This window comes from Lepisosteus platostomus, chromosome 2, assembly GCF_059453375.1.
Source record: "Lepisosteus platostomus isolate fLepPlt1 chromosome 2, fLepPlt1.hap1, whole genome shotgun sequence".
Taxonomy (NCBI): Eukaryota; Metazoa; Chordata; class Actinopteri; order Semionotiformes; family Lepisosteidae; genus Lepisosteus; species Lepisosteus platostomus.
Genome location: NC_142612.1, coordinates 31,963,230 through 31,981,186, shown reverse-complemented (window position 1 = coordinate 31,981,186; position 17,957 = coordinate 31,963,230). Strand labels below are relative to the sequence as shown.

The 17,957-nt window shown below is 40.8% G+C and overlaps 1 protein-coding gene across 1 annotated transcript in view; it reads left to right on the top strand.

The window, feature by feature from the left end:
* The first annotated feature begins 5,017 nt into the window (after nucleotides 1-5,017).
* Nucleotides 5,018-17,957, top strand: part of maoa (monoamine oxidase a) — a 52,023-nt gene continuing 39,083 nt past the window's right edge. The window contains exon 1 of the mRNA XM_088605476.1: nucleotides 5,018-5,149. Within this exon, the coding sequence (XP_088461602.1) occupies nucleotides 5,101-5,149 (49 nt within the window). The 5' untranslated portion in view covers nucleotides 5,018-5,100. The remainder of the gene's footprint in view (nucleotides 5,150-17,957) is intronic.

Sequence of the window (17,957 nt, the reverse complement as noted above, 5' to 3'; positions counted from 1 at the left end):
TGTTTATTGCCCAGTTAGAGGATAACAGATCTAGAAGTGGATGTTGTGCCATATGTATTTGTATATGTATATGATGCTGGGTTCAATATAACCAAAGGGAGGGCAACAGTTAATATCCCTGGCTTGTGTGGAGCTATCTCAAGAGATGGTGTTCTGGCCCACAACTGGGCCTTACAACACCATACGGCTCATCATGTTTCTGCGTGTTCGACATGTAAAACTTGCTGTACCTGAAGAGGGACAGGAGGTTGGGGCGAGCAGTCTAAACTACTGTATGTGGGGATCTGGGACAATGTTCCATCCCACCATTTACGTGAAGTGACAGAGAGGTTTGAAGCCCACCCACGCATGTCTGTGCAATTCCTCCCTCAGCACTCTCCATTCCTTAACCCCTTCAAGGAGTTTTCTTTTGTTCTAGAGATGAAAGGTCCATGATTTTGGTCTCTCTGACCAAATGCCGCTCCTGGATGCTACGAAAGTCAGGAGATCTCTGTAAGGGATTGCCAGGGGTGGATCAGGCAAGCCAGGAGATATTTCCCTTAGTGCACAGCTAGGGAAACCATCCAGTGTAATCTTGAAAATACTATACAGATGCAGCCATTCAAAGTGCACGGTACAGATGTGGCCTAACGTGCAGCTTAGAATGGACTAAATGTATGCTTTTTTCACCTGTCTTTTTATACAGCAATGTCATTTGTTTTCTTCTGCATGCTATGTGATAAACTGCGTTTGGTTTTACTTCAAAAAATGCAGTAAATATCTTTCATCTAAGTGTTTTTCATTGGTAAATCAAGTTCTTCCAACTTCAAATCCTCCTCTCAAGTCTCAATTATGAGAAAGCGATTACATTGGTTTACATTTATATTACTAAAATATTCCCATTTTCATGGTTATATTATCAAAAAGCGGGCCGCAGTACGATTGCATGTACCCTCAGTTGCATGTCATTCTGAACATGATAACTGGTGTTGACCGTGTCACTTTGAAGTGACTGGTGCAAAGATCCATTCATCACATGATGACTTACACTGTTTTGATTATTACATTTGCTTTTCTGTGGCACATTTAAGCTTGTGAGCAACGTTTGTGCATTGTGCCCTGAGACTGTGTCATCTGGCCAATGTGTTTCAGTCTCAGAGTGGTGTTCACCATTTTGATTATGTAAATACTGTTTCAGGCAATAAAGAAAACTGTAAATCAGTGAACCAATCTTCTAGTGCGCAGAGTGGCTAAACAATAAAAGAGTAAATGCTACAATGCCAAGTGAATATACCTGTAAAGTGAATTAAAAAAACTGAAGAGAAATAGCATACACCACTGGTCAATCTTATGGCAGTTATCCAGAAACAAATCTACAGTTCATTCTGTACATAACTACAGCATAGCCCAAGGTGGGGAGTTCCAACATTATAACTAACATACACAGATTTCTGTGGTGGACGAAACAAAAGTCCTAACTTGACTTACAGTTTAGATACCATAATTGAATCTGACAAACAAATATTATATGAGAACTAAGTAGTAACAATTAACCACAGTACCTTGAGGGATTCTTGAGTCCAACATCCTGCTCTTTCCCCAAGTAGGAATTGAAATGAATATAAATAGTTGAAGCTAGTCAAATGACCAGAAATCCATTCACCAACACATACGGTGGCTGCTCCTGGGTTAAACACCCTGAGCGGATACAGGGTAGTGGAAACCAACGATTACTGTATCTATCAGAAGACACTCCACTTACTGTTACAATCAATTAAAAATGTTCAGTTATTTTGTGTTTTACGCTCACCCAATCTGGGAAAGCTGTGTTTAATGACTTCACAGATACAGCTGTGATATCTTACACATACACCTACAGTATGTTCCTTTGAGAGGTACAACTGTCACAGCTGCTGTATTAATTTCACATACTGAGAGATCCACCGCACCTTACAGGAGAGTTAGCCAAGACTGAGGGAGCGTTGCTCACTTCAGTCACTGATCTCAGTTCAAGCCTACAGGCTCTGCTGCAGGGCCTGCTGTTTTGCCTAAATACAACAAGGCACCCTGCCTGACTAATGCCCTGACCTTTTATATTTAGTTTAAATTGAAGGTTTCAAAGTTTCAAATGTATTGTCATATGTACTAACCTGCATATTTCCTTACATAACAAATGACACAACAAAGGACAACACATAAGAACCCTTCAGTTTAAAATTTAGTCATTCAAAACTGATTTGATTTTCTGAAATAATTTTTCACTTGAAAACTGAATTTATATCTCTGTTGATTTTTTTGTGTTTTCCTTACTCTCCTTCCACAAGGGGGTAGACTGGGACTTCAACAACCGCTCTCTACAACTTCGGAGGTCAAGTCTCATGTCCTAACTGAAGAGGAAGCAAGGGTTTTTAAATCAAGTCTGAAGCACAGCACAGTGTGATATTTACTTGACTTCAATGTCTTACTGTACATATACAGTACATATCAGTTAAAAAAGAAGTAATTTTCAGAAGATAGATCTTTTCAAGGGATTATATGGGTACTTTTTGTCTTCTGATTTCCTGCTGGCAGGCTCAAAAGCAGTGAATGGAATGGGGTTGTCTCATTCTACAACAGACATTCATGCAGTGCAGGCAAAAAAAAAAGCAGAGAAGCTTTCTGACTTGAGGAGGGCACAAGACGTTTTGCTACTCTACTACTCAGCAGGTGTGAGCCTGGTCAGTATCTGGATGGGAGACCTCCTGGGAAAAACTAAGGTTGCTGCCCGGAAGAGGTGTTAGTGGGGCCAGCAGGGGGCGCTCACCCTGCGGTCCATGTGGTCCTAATGACCCAGTATAGTGACGGGGACACTATACTATAAAAAGGCACCGTCCTTTGGATTAGACGTAAAACCATGGTCCTGTGGTCATTAAAAATCCCAGGGCGTTTCTTGAAAAGAGTAGGAGTGTCACTCTTAACCAATCATGGCCTCCTAATAATCCCCATCTATGAATTGGCTTCATTACTCTGCTCTCCTCCCAACTGATAGCTGCTGTGTGGTGAGTGTACTGGTGCACTATGGTTGCCGTCGCATCATCCAGGTGGGGCTGCATATTGGTGGTGGTGGAGGGTAGTCCCCATTACCTGTAATGCACTTTTAGTGGAGTGTCCAGAAAAGCACTATATAAGTGCACTCAATTATTATAATAGCACATCACTGTAGAAAGGGCAACATGTAAGAGGATGTGGCTTTGATGGAATGAGATCTCATCACAAAAATATGAAGACATCTTACAGAAATAAAAGTGCCAAAAATACATGTCAGTTGCAGCACTGCAGAAAGATGCAGTAGATTGTCATCTGTGATTTGTAGCGGGCAAAGTCAAAAGCTGAATGGGCCAATTCATGAATTCACATGTTCCAGTAAATCATCCATTTCTCTAGACATGGAACAGTTAAACGGTGATTAAATCAATTTGTGATCATTAATTAAATGCTAACTGTCAAAAAAAGGTTTCCCTTAATGAAAGTGCTTAGATTTTCAGTAATCACCACACTGCTAATTAAAGTGATTCAATTTTCAGTAACCTACACACTGCTAGAAAGAAGTGGTTAAGGGTGACATATGAATTATATGTCTCCAGAACCAGAGGTAAGTTGCGAGTTGTTGCCACAAGTGGAGCTGGTTGCCATGACAGCCGGCGGCCCTAGAGCAGTGGATCTTCATCCCTACTGCTGTCACCACCCCTTCAGTTCTTCAAGTCTCTAGAATGTAAGAGAATTATATATTTATTTTAATTTCACAGTAAAATCAAGAATACCTAAAAAACTGCACACCTTTTTTTTACGGTTAACCCAAAACACTAAGTTTGATGAAGCAAAGTAGTTGCACTACCATGCCTGAGCTTAATTCGTATTTAAACTGATTTGCACCTCCAGGAAGGTCACCACTCACCCCCAGGGAGTGTGGGAACCCCAGGTTAAGAGCTCTAACCTCCAGGCACCGGGGAGCAGTGCAGTGCACCCCACTGAGAACCCAACCAAGCACCACCGCGCTATCTGGAATCCCCTGTGACAACAGCCCTCACAGACTGCAGTGGCCTAGAAAGTGCTGCCACTCTTCAGATGGGGTTACATCACGGTGAATGGGCATTTTACAAGATGAACTTTTCGCTTGTTTTGAATTCCCCTGGGCCTTAATGTACAGTATGCACTGGAAGATGTTTACTCCCGGTACAAACAAGCACAGGATATTACTGAAAGCACTCATTCAGAAAAGAAATGCAGTCGGCGCTGGACTGGAAATCTCCTTGCTCTTATATCCAAGCGCACTTCAGTTTATAAGGTTAAAACGGTAACTAATGTACACTGTATGCTATACGCTGTATTTTGTCTTTCCATTTCCAGAATTTAAACCAGGATACTTAAGGAACTAAGTGAAATCAATTGATCTGCCTTTTGACGTAAATCCTACAATTTCTGAAACGGATTTTCTAGAAGAGTGTCACCTTGATTTCTGTGCAGACAAGATTTCACCACAGAATGACAGCGCAAAGCAGAATCGCAACACTCCCGCACTTACACCTGTTGCACAGAAAGTAAGGAAGGTGACAGTCTTGGGTGTCTCGTTTTTCTCTCCCTCTCGTTTTAATTTTTAATATATCTTGCTTGCCGTCGTCTCATCATCAGACCTGTAAACCGGGCAATATTCTGTGCGTGTCACGGAGGACCGGTGTCCACAATGTAGGGTTCCCCTGCGCTGTGATGATTGCGCAATTGCGATATGACTCGCATGGGATGATTTTAGTTTCTTCCGTCTCCTCGGAAAACCCCTCCAGTCCCACGTCCCCACGTCGCAAAAATCCTACTAACTTGAGTGTCCGAGAGACGTGCCGGGTGGCAGAGGTGCAGAAGGGGCTGCCTGCTCCTCTGGACGGCAGCGCTAGCAGAGCAATGCCAGAGAGCTCGGCGGTGCGCAGTCTGTGGTCCTGCTCGGAGGCGGAGCTCCCCTGCGGGGCTGTCTTTGCGCTTTAAATACAAACCTCATCGCACACTCCGCTTCCTTCCAAGCTGAAATCAGTTGGTTCAGCGAGCGAAGCTGCGGCTGCCGAAGTGAAAGGGCGGATAAAAAACACCACCACCATGACAGCCAACAAATACGACGTGATTGTCATCGGGGGAGGCATCTCAGGTTAGTGTAAAAAAAAACACCTACCAAAACTTAATTTCTGGCCAGCTTAGAACGATGTTAGTATGAGAAATGTTAGGAATATTCTGTTAATGTGAGCGCTGTAAAGAAGAGCGAGGAACAACCTTTAAACCAATGTATTTATATACTTATTATTAGCTACAGTATCTGACAGGTTCTGGTGCTATCCCTGAGCACGGGATCATGAACAACACGGGTTTACGCCACCTATAAGAATAGATTTCGCGTGTGCAAAGCATTACATGCAATCGCACGTTTCTATATGTGCAAAGTTTGATTTGTTTTATTTAGATGCGTTGCCCGCCGGCTGTCTGTATATAAAAAAGCTGAGCCTGGGTTTCTGCAGTACTTGTACGGCAGCAACTCTAAGATCAAAGACGGCAGAACAAGGAAAGTGTTTAAACGCCTCATAGCACAGTTCCCGCTTATTGGCAGTCTATCTTAATGCCTTACACTATGTACATACTGTACAATACATCTACACGGTTGTAAGGATTAATACAACTAGGGTGAAGGTGAAGGTAGCGTCATGATTCTGTGCGAAGTTTAGTCATCGGTACTACATGTACAAAGTCAAACGTACCGCCCCATCTCGTACTGTACGTCCAGCCCAGCAGAAAACCACTCCGAGGTGTGCCTCGCCTTCATATGATAGTTAAATTATTAATGTTGTTATTGTGGTATTTTCTGTTGTTGTAATACTTACGGCGCGTTGGAGTATATTTGATCAGTACTAATCTGAAAAGTTTAACCCTTTCAGTTACAGTCGTCTCATTTTTATACGGAGCATGTGCTGTTCTCTACGATTGTCATTATTTGTTTCTAATTTTCAGCTGTCTCCTGGAGAAAATGTGCAGATTACAGTGTCCCCCAATAACTCTGTGAATAGAATCGCCATACCTGGATTTGTTTAAACGATTGCTCTTGCGTTCCGTGAACCACTGAACTCTTGAACGCTTTGACTTTTGCTGTAGCAGGTGTTGAGAAATAGGACGCGTGAGTGGCCACAATAACAGTTAAGCACATTTGCTATTGTTGTCGAATATAAACGATGTCTGCGAAATGTTTTTTATAAGCACATGAGAAAAATTACAAAGGGAGCCATTCAGTTCATCTGACCCAGATGATACAGTAGTTAGCATTTTATTGATCTAAGGATCGTTTATTGATCTAGGAGCTGCTTCTTGAAGGAAACCAAGGTACTGGCTGTAAACTCATGGCTAGGTAGCTAGTATTGTAAGTACTGCAGAAACAAAAAAGCTCAAAATACCCAGCACATTGATATTGGATCGAAGAACCTTAAGTCAGATAGGCTCTTAAGAAGATAAAAACATAAGACCAGTTACCCCGCACAAGAACATAAGACAATGCTAACATAAGAACATAAGACAATGTATTCTGTTCATCTTGCTCATTTGGCAGTTTAGTTGATGAGTGAATCTCAAATTTTCTCCAGATGATTCTTACAAGTGCCAAGAGTATAGTCTTCATTCAGCCGGCTGGCAAGACACATCCACATGTGTGAAGAAATGTTTCCTGTCCTTTATGTCAAATCGTATACACTATACACAGCTTGAATCTCCACACAATCTCCTTTGCTCCACACTGAGGAGAATTATCCCCCTTAACCCAGTGTGCATATGACAATCCATTCATATTGCTCTTTGGTGTGGAGATCAAAACCAAACATCGTTTTCTAACTGAAGTCTTATTAGTGCATTGTTAGGGCACTGTGGTGGTGCAGTGGTCAGCATTACTGCCTTGCATCGCTGTGGGCCTGTGTCCAATTCCAGACATGGAGGACTATCTGTGGTGAGTTGGGATGTTCTTCCTGTGTTTGCCTGGGTTTCTTCCAGGTGCTCCCGTTTCATCCCACAGGTGGGAAAATTGGCCCTAGGTGTGAGTGTGTGCATGTCTGTGTTGGCTCTGTGATGGACTGGTGTCCTTTCCAGGGTGTATCCTGCCTTGTGCCCGTTGCTTGCTGGGATTGGCTCTGGCTCCACTGAATTGGAAGAAGAGGTTAGAAGATGGATGAATAGTTAAATTTAAGCATCCATGCAAAAACATTCTATTTGCTTTTTTCTTTCTTATTTCTATTTTTATTCTATCACTACATTGTCACGATAGGGACATAGGAAGAATCTGTAGGAATACACAAAGATCCCTGTCATGTGCAGTCTCCCACAGCAGTCTCCCACTGTAGGTAATCTACAGTAGGTTACTTTAGCAGTGTAGATCACTTTTGCACTTATGAATGTTAAATTTCATTTGCCACATGTTTGCCTTTTTCTTTGTCTCTGTGTAATTCTCTTACCATTTTTGTTGTGTTTGCCTCTCCCCTTATGTTTCTTATCTGCAAATTTGATTTAGTTTGCTAACTATATCAGAGTCGTAATCAGCAATATTGATCAGGAAGGGCAATGGGCCTAAAATTGATCCCTGAGGCACACCAATGCTGACATCTGCCTAATTAAAGGCTTTACCCCTTTTACCCAGTTCTTGATTCGTGTGCATACGTTAGTGTTATTTAAGTCATGTAATCAAATAAGGCTTTTGACAACAGGTCTGAAATACCACAGTTTTGTGAAACAGTGGTAGAAGTTTTTCTCCCTTTTCATGTCGTATACAAATAGTATCCTGATGATGGGTTATGACAATTTGTAATAATCAATATGGCCTTTACATTGTTATATAGATGTGTGTCTTAAACAGTTTTCCTCTTTGGAAAGAATATTCCGAAAAGCCACTAATTTTATTTCTTTTTCATCATTCATTTTAGAGGTTTGAAAACATGTTGATGAGATATTCGATTTACAGGCTTAGAAGATTTGTAGTAAAACATTTCCAAATTATATAGGATTGTGTTGAATTGGAACTGCTTAGTTATTTTGTTCATTGACTCATGAATGAAGAAATTTAAACCCAGGAGGTGAACATCCAGAATCATTCTAACTGTCTCTGAATTAAAATTGTCTATTTTTAGGTTACTAGGTGAAGCAGTCAAATCAAAGACACCTGAAGTACATTTAACAGAATGACAAGTCTAACCTCAGACATATTTACTGTAGTTTTACAAAGCATGCACTGACATCTTCAAATTGATATTGCCGCTTGTCTTTTAGTCTTGCATGAAAATAAGTCCCTTAGTCTTTTTTCACTTTTTATTTTAGGTTGTTCAATGTTGTTATGTTCACGCATGTGGACAATTACTTTTCCTTCTTCACAGATATGTTTATTTTCTTTCTACCTGTCACTTTTTGAATAATTTTCGTTCCAATTGCCCTTTTTAAGAGATAGTCGGGGGACAGTTGGCTTTAATCAAGGAGTCTAATCAGGGGAAAAGAAACATGTCATTCCGTTGAAAGGATATTTTTGCAATATACCCAAGGCGCTGCAAATTTAATTACCATCTGAAACCCTCCCGGTCCCTGCTTCAAATCTTTTTCTCTCTAAGAATCAGTAAACAGGACTGACATCCTATATTTTAATTCGGTGCTTCACAAATAACAAGGGCAGACGCCGACCAGGGCAGCAATCCCTCTATGTGCTGTGTTGCCATGACAAGTTCCTTGGGGTTTACCATTGTGTCTACTACACGGTTTTAATGGAGAGAGAAGCAGAGTTATGAGCCTCAGCCAAAATTCAGATTATACTAAACCAATTTGTCATTGTTCAGTTCCCTGTGAGATCCATTTGTTAAATCGTATTTTTAGTCGTAGGAGGATTCCAATTAATTGTCTCAAGAATGCTAATCCTGTTGTTGTTTGGGGAAAAGGTCTTATCCTCAGTTATAAGTGTTGCAGTAACAGATTCCTCCGAATCCATTCGGACAGATGCCGTCAAGAGTCTTATGTGCCTAATTTGCTGCAATAGCCGTTCATATTCTGAAAGACTCTGCCCCTCTGCAGTGGACAAAAATACTTTTCTGTTGAGTGATGACAGGACTAGCAATGTAATCACTGAGCGAGGTTTGAACTGGGTTGGAATTGGAAGCAGAGTGATGTGATGGATTTTCTCGCATGAGAAATTGCAGCACCGTGTAGCTGAACTCACCAGACTCTTCAGCGCCCAGCCTTGCCTACTGTTATCGTTACAGTTTGTTATTGTTAAATGTGTTCAATGGCTGTCACACGTGAATATATTTTGTTATTTCTAAATGGGATAAAAATTGGGAAACATCACTGGTAATACTTGTATGGTAGGGGTGTAGCAGGTGTGGGCGTATCTTGGTGTGTAGGAGCTCAAGATAAGAAGGATTGATCTCTGATTGATTAGTAAGGGGAAGACGTAGGAAAGAAATGCTTCATTTGTGCACAAGTTGGCCACAAAAAGTCAGAGGTGATGGTCCTTGACTGTCTTATCAATGGGATATAAGCTCTTTTTCTTGTAAATGTTATTTTAATTGTTATTTTTAAGGCAAACACCCAAACCTATTTTCGTCCCGTTTTCGTTTTTTTATTTTTAACCGGTGGTTTTCCCTCACAAGGGATAGGACAGCTGGTTTCCCTTTTTAATGGGGTCCTTGAACGCGTATGTTTCAGTCCTGGAATGCCACTTTCAATTGGTGCCATTTTGACCACATTGGTTCCTTGTGTTGCTCCCTTCCTTTCTCACTGTGTTTGAGTGACATTGAACATGTGGTGCAGAGCCAGGATACTTCTGGGAGAGGAGACTGTTCATTGACAACTATTTGAAAGACATGGCCCTTGTGTTTATTTTCTTTTCAGTTCTTTAATGAGCCTAATGTAATTCTTGACTTTAGGGAAGAAGAGAACAACATTAGTGGTGAAGTTTAAAATGCCTAAAATACACAGTTTTCATCTGTGACAGAGGAATTCGCTGCTTACTTAGTTTGAAATTCTCCAGCTTTATTTTAAGCATTGTTAACTGATTTCCAAAAGTGGCTCTGGAAGTGGTCAGGAAACTGGAATCTGAGACTGTTATTCAGATACTGAGAAGGGCAGCTCACTCTTCAATTACTCAAAAAGAATTCTGTTTATGACTTAAAAACAATTACTCAAAAACGATTCAAGAGGCTGTCATCCTTTTTGACAGCCTGTTGAAAACAAAATTCAGCTGTGCCTACCTTTATACTGAAATGTGAGGGAAGAGGTATACTGTATACTGCCCTTGTAGTTATAAAAATAATGCCATAAACAAAATATATATCCAATTATTGTTGCATAGACAGCTACTTCATTTATGGCATTATTTTTATAATAATAAGATTTATTTTACAGCATTAACTATATATAATATAAAAATCTTGTACTCTATTAACAAATCTCAGTGATCCCAGTATTAAAAAACACTGGTGTAGTCTAAATATAACCCATGTGCTGTGGCCTCAGTGATTTAAATTCTGCTCTGTTTAAATGTGTGAAGTAACTATGTGACTGCAGCTGGCCAAACATCTGTAAATGAGAAAAACATGGATAATTAGATATTCCTTTTTAGAATGAAGAATAGCCTTTTATCGCTGTAAAGTGCATTTATCTGTGCTGTGTTAAAAATAAAAAAATGCAGCTGGGTCTTTCTCATGTTTCCCATTTGCACAGAAAGTAGCTATTCAGTTGTAGTTCGATGTTTGACAATGTCTTGCAATTGAAAATCTCCCTTACTCAGAGCCAGGTGTCCCTGCTTTAAAACCTGACATCTAGATATTATGATTCTCATGTGCTTTTCAGATTAATACAGGACATTTCTGCGCTTTTCATAAAACAGTTCTGCACTGCTGGTTTTATATGTGTGTGTTCTGCAACGTGGTTGTGTTGCTTAGCATGCAGGTGGAACTTGTGATTATGATGTTGAGGAGTAATAGTGACAAACTGAAGGTCTAAACTTGACCCTAATGCTTTTTGACCTTAAAACAATTCTTTAGCAGCAATCGTAACCCTCACTTTTCTTAAAATCTGTGACACATGACTTGGCTTGGTCAGGTGTGGGTGCAAGTTTTTCATTTGGATACCAGCTTTGCAAATACTGTATATTGTAAAACAGGAGTAACTCTACACTTAAACCCATTGCCCACACAGTTCTTCCATGTCTGAAAGATACATGCTTATTTGTCTCTGTTGTTTTCTTCTTTTATGAGTCTATAACCTTTTGTAAGGAGATTTATCAGTGTGGTGTAGCAAGCCAAGACTGGAAGTCTGTTTAGTGTATTTGGAAGAGGGGCAGGTTTACCTTCTGGAATACTGCCTAGCTTCTAAGAGAATTAAAGGGGACTTTAATTCTCTTGTCCGCGGTGACTAGAAATCCCAGTGAAAGCCCTGAACACCTCATTAATTTGAGCGTCATTTGAACATTTGACACAACAATGTGTCTTGCCATTATAACATTGTAACAAACAGGATTTTCACGTTTACCTGGTTTACATGACAATGAAAGAAGAAATACAATAAACACAAATAAGCACAATACCAGCAAACATGAAAAGAGGTTCTGAAGACACCATCCGATGTGAAACATTCTTTCTGTTTCACTATTAGCTTCCAGTGTTGAATTTTAGCTCCTGGTTAACTCTAACAAGGGCTCCAACATCAAAGCATATTGCTCTAAGGGTTAATGGTTTTCCACCAGGAAGAAAACAGCACCTTAAAAATGTTGTCACTGCTTTCCAAAGAGTTTATAACAAAGAAGAGAAAGAAAAGCCTATTCTAGCTCGCTACTTAATCACTGCTTATGCAGTCCAACATAACACACTGCTATTGTTACTGCTTCAGCTTGGCAGGCTTAGACTGTGGGAAATGTCTGACCGGAATTTAATTTTACTTCTCCCTCCTGCACTAGATATTTTAATGTAAACCTTTGTAAATTATCAAAGATGTAGTGACAAAGGACGAAAAAACTTTTCACTCTCACTTTGTACAAACCTTCTTAGGCAGCTCTCAAGGATATATTACAAATTTAACATCACGTTTTTTTCAGAAATCAGAAAGTACAGTATATAAATATTAGAAATAGTAAATAATAGTAATAGTAAAAGACCTTAAATAATCATTTCCCCATACTTAAACTTCAGAGAGATATTCAGTACACAGATTGTTGCCTTTACTTATCCTTATCCCTTTTAACTCCCCTGATAAAATAAAAAATCTTATATCCACTTCCACCTCCTTTTAACTGTAAACCAGCAACTTTTTTTTTGCCAGAAAGTGGTGACATAAACTGTGTGCATCTTCAACCCAGAAAAACAGCTGATCCTCCTTTGGTCCAAGTGACGTTACTATTGTAGCTTTTGTGCGAATGTCGGTAACTACAAAAATACAACTTGCGTGTCAGAAATGAGCAAATACATCAAAACCTTACAGCTCATGTAGTCATTGCTAATCCTATATCTCATACTTTTACTAACCATCTCAGGTAAAGTGCTTTGGTAGGCTCCTGTATGTCTGTGGTTGAAAGCAGAAAGTTCAGGTTTTATGGCCATCTCTCAGGAGTCTTAATGGTGGCTGATGTCGTCGGTTCCTGTTTTCTCAGCTCAACAGGCGATAATCTGATTTTTGTGGTGATTAGAACAACAAGAGGCAATAACCTCATAAAGGTGATTGCCAGGGCTTGTAATGTAATAAAATATTCTCCCTCATCAAAGCTTCTAAGAAAATAATTGAAGCCGGTACTGAAATGGCTTTGTTAGAAGACTGAAAATCCCCACACAGACCTGCTCAGGAATCCTTAGAAATAGATCCAACTGCCCAGGAACAAGTGCCCTTGGCAAAGGTCTTTGCTCTAAAAATTGCTCTCAAGTGGATTCTCAATTTCAGAATTGACCCCGGAAAGCCAGAATCTTTGTTCCCTTGTGATCGCTTGCTTGGGTGATTTTAAGTGCAGTAATTCTCCCTCTGGACTATTTAGGATTTATGTAACCAATTCTGACAATGTGTGTAATAAACTTTGCACTTCAGTTTAATGCAGATAGTGAACACATTTACAAGCAAATGCAGGGTCAGACATCCGTGTACTGATTAGACCATTGGTGGAGTGTCGCTGTATGTTACATGGGGATTCTAGGGCTGTTGCTCATTGAGAATCCCCTTGTAAGCATTTAAAATGACACCTGAAATTCTAATGGATGGATGTATCACCTACTGTACATTAACCATGAAATTTTCCACACAAAGCAAGGTGGGGGACTGGTTTGACTGGGTCTGTCTGGTTGACATGACCTGTCTGGTTTCTTTAATCCCCTAAGGGTTCCCCCATGCATCCAAGGATTCCAGTAAGAGCAGAATTACAGGAATGTGTAGAGGAGGTACTTCCCTGTATATGTGCAGCATCTGATTTCTGTAGGAAATTTGGTACTGACGATACTCTCACTACCGCTTCTGCCAGAACCTAAATTCCTTCGAAGTTTCCGTGTTACAAGGTCATTCCAGATGATTACAGCAGTCATAAAAGAGGTTGTAGTAATGCTTTTAATAGAGCACTGCATAAGCCTATTAGTGGTTGGTTATTACAAAGCTAGGGATTGTGTCCCAGAAGGCAAATTTTTGTTCGAATCCCACTGGTATTGTGCTTTGCCTTCACCACTGCCGGAACTCCTGACATTTTTATTTTGTTTGCAATGATAACATTTTATATTCTGGGGAAACAGGCAAAAGTCAACCATCCTGTGTAAAAAAAAACATACAGTAGGTCAGGAGTTTGTACTCTATGTACTTATTTATATATTTATGTTTGTTTCTTTCTCGGCTGAAGAGTTGCTTTATCTCAGAGGTCCCTTGTTTTGCTCTGTTTCCACGAGACTGGATTTTATCCAACAACAACATAACCCCTGTGTTAAATAAGGTAGCTGACTCCCTTTTTGGCTCTCGAAATCATACTGCATGAAGAGCAGCTATGTTTCTCGGTCGTCTCTAGCTTTCTTCACCAAAATCCAACAGAGATCCACTCAATGGAGGTGGCATTCCGGAAAATGCCTAGTTTGAATAGGTAATTAGTTTACCTTAAACATATTTATTCATGAATCTTCCGAAAGTGTTGTTTCCTTTAATTTTATGCAAGTTTTGGTTAGGAAACGGGACCAATTTGAATAATTTCTTTACAAAGAGAAATGCAGGTGTTGTGATTTGAAGACATGCAAGCGCAATACAGCAGTATTCCAAAAAGTAATACTTTACTGATTTTTTTGCAATAGTCAGGATTTTTTTTTCCTGAGGAAATAACTTTAACATAAGAGGAAAAACAACAACCCGGAGGTCAGTTTTTTTAAACGATAAGGCTACGTTCATGTGTACCTTTTCCTGAATTTTTCATGAGAGGCTGTTTCTTAGCAGGGGGAGAGAAAACAATTTAACAGCAATTTTTCCGCTCAATTCTGTCAACTAGGCGCATCCCTGCATTTGCGGTTGCCATGGAAACTGCCAGAGGCCTGCATCTCCAGTATGCTGATGGAGTAGCATCCAGCTGCATGCAGCGACTGAGAGAGGCAAAAGTGAAAAGTGCTTTACTTTGACACTGCTTGCAGCTGCTTTCAGTTTTACTTCGGCTTGAATTAAATCCAGAAAATGTTTCAATGTTTTCTGCATGATCAAGGTTGATTGCCCTCAGCAAACACAGAGCAGTGAGCGGAGTTCAGTTCCACAAAGTTAAGTTGCAACCTAAAAAGAAAAAAAAATATTCTGACTGTGGAAGTTTTGGTGCATTTATCTGCATTTTTTAAAGATCCAATGCATACTCTGCGGCGCAAAGCCCGTGCTGTTTAACTGAAATTCAGAAAAGGAAGAGGAACAATGCCAAAATACAAGAAAAAACACATCTCCCACAGGTTTTGCATCTTCTTTTCAGTTCCTAGGAAGCTCAAGAGTCACAAACAATCCACGACTTGTTTCGAAGAAGGAAAAGACGACTTCGGAAATTCGACATTGACTGCAGATTAAATGAATCAGCTTTATCGATTGCAAAGAAAGTACAGTGATCGTTGACCTACTTGTGGTAGTTCTACAAAGGAATTATTTGTGATGGTGCGGCCTGTGGGAACAGAAATAAAAGCGAACTGTGGGTCTTGTTGCACAAGCTAAACAATTAGGTCAGCAGAAGCCTCTAGATATTGAGGTGATGGGGAGGGCTTTGGGTGGGGGGAGGGTAGAGACTGAATGAAGGACTGCGACATCCTTTTCACTTTTTGAAGACGAGCTTTCAGAGCAGCTCTTTGATGTTGGATTGTTCTGTTCCAGTGCAGGCAGAGCGGGGAACACAGGCTCCTTTAGGGCTTGAATTTTCCTTGGGTTTACAGATCCTCCAGATGCACAGTGATTTCTTGCAGCTGGAGCAGCACACTGCAATGTCCCACGTGGTTCTGTTCAGGTAAAAGCCATCACCAACGCTTGGCAAAAGGTGTTCCATGTCAAACTGCCCCAGTGATTGAGACTGCCCCTAATTGTTTTGTTTAGAGACAGATTCCAGTTTGTGTTTAAAAAGTGACTTGTAGGAAGTGTCGGAGTGGATTTCTTTTCACAGATGTAAGTTCTTTTTAAGAAATGGAGACTCTTAAGAGATGTTCAGGAAATGTGACAAAAAAACATGCCTTTCTCCCCGGCTGTTCTAAGTCATGATCATTCCTGATGTAATTTCTCAAAGCTGTATTATCTCACGCAAATCCCTCTACTTTTTGCGTTTTGCCCCAGACCTCTCTTCTCCACCCCATCTCTACTTGTGCAGCTGCCCCTTGGTCACCCCTCATTCTGCAGGGGGTCCCAGCCTCCTTGTCCCACAGCCAGGAGGCTGGGCCTCAGCCAAAAGGGCTACGGATCTTACTAGACCTAGATACAGTCCGCAGTAAACATCTTCCAATTCTTGGGTGTTATGAAATTGTAAGTGTAAACTCATGGGAGTTCAACAACTTACACAGACCCTCAGTTTAACAGTTTGACACTTTAGAACATTGTTGCTGGTGTAGGCATCACTTTCTTCAGTCAGACATGACATTCTGTGTGTATATTGTATGTACGTTTGTAAGGTTATGTAAATATTATATATAAAGAAAATGCTGCAGTCAGCCTTGTATTCCACAGTAATTGTGTATTAAATTTTCCAGAAGAAGGTTATATCAAAAGTAATTTTAAATCAGCCTTTGATGTTTGAATTTCAAGAATTGTCATGATTTTGGTAGGTTCAGCATATTGTTTGATGCATGTCTCTCTGTGCCTTATATTGTGTTCATATAAATCTGTTTTTTTAGTTTGTAATTTTTAGTTGTTTTTGTCTGACGGCAGGTTAAATTGTCCTCTTGTGAAAAATAACACTACAAAGGACTTTGGTCTGCAGTAAGTGCATTTGAAAATTATCTTTATTTTTGGTGATTATGGATCCATTCCGCAATTCTGTAAAAAGGTATTAGGTTGTCTGATCAAGGTACCAAGGCAGTAGATGTGTGTTCTAAAGGTAGGTTAAGTGCATAAGAGTACCTTATGACTTCCCTTTAGAATACAAGATTCAGTGAATAAAAGATTTCAAAGGTCCCTTTAATTTATATATTTATAAAGACCTTGACCTTTCAAAACAAAGTAACTTGAATCAAAGCTTTATCTTTAGAAGAAAGCTTTTTAGAATGAAACATCTCTGAAAGAAATCTGAAAGCACCACAACATATTACTATTAATGGAATTAGAAGTTAAAATAGAAGTTCAGGAGGAAATTTGGATCCTAACCTGGCACGCTTCCACTCGCCAGCGTATAATTGCACCCGGTACTTCCTGTAGCACGTCTCTCTCATGTGAACACTTTGTGTCTCGCCCCACTGCAGACAGACGTGTTTCTCATTCAGTGTTCCAGAGACCGTACCTCCGTTGCATTAATCCAGGATCAGAACCGCTTTTGTCTCAACAGCCTCATTGCTTCCCTCTAAAGACAGCAGCTCTGCGCCCTCCGTACAATCTGTGCTTTTCTTTCAGGTCTCTTGATATCATCAAGCCTGCAGAACCTCCCAGCAGCTGCCCCCTTGGCAGTTTTTCCTCCACTTTGTCTCTCTTCCTACTCTCTCCCACTCCATTCTCCTTCTTACCTTCTCCTCACTCTGTTTCTGGTCAAATGTCCAACCTACTGCACCTTCGGCCCCAGCTTTTAGACATTGTTTCGTCTCTCCCCAAGCCCCCATCCTTCTTTTCTCAGTCTACCGCAGAAGTCCCCAGTCACTGACTGCCACTTTGCCCAGTGGCTGAGAGCGCACAGAGACAGTTTGTACCAGCCCCGGACTTCCTCTTTAGCCCCCATGCTGTCCCTAGTGCTCCAGCCTAGGCAGCTATACCCATGGTTTCCCTCCACCATTCTCCCTTCCTCCGCTGGTGTCCAACCGGTCCATACAGGCCTTCAACTCTTTCCCCTCCCATGCTTCTAGCCACATGCGGTGCTAATATTCCCCCCTTTCTTGGGTGATTCAGCTTGAAATTTGCACATCTGGCTACTCCTAGGGACAGCATCTCTTCCAGTTTACACCAGCTTCTGAAGTAACCACAGAAATCCAATCTCAGTCTAGCTCATACAGCTGCCTGCTCACTGGGAGTCTCCTTCTTCTTCCCATCAAGCTACTCTTCCAGTCACCCAGCGCTTTCTGCCGCCACCACATCTGCGTCTCCTGCGTCCGCACAGGTGACGCCAAGTCACCACGGCAACTGGTACAAACACAATGCAGACGTTGTCATAATTCACTCATACGGCATCGCGGGAAACCAAAACCAAGGAAATAACATCCTGCACACCTCAGCAAGTGGTTCCTATTCCACCTGCATTCTGTCCTGTCGCCTGTGGCTGCGTCTGAACCCAGTCATACCACCCAAAGCCTGCGTCTTAC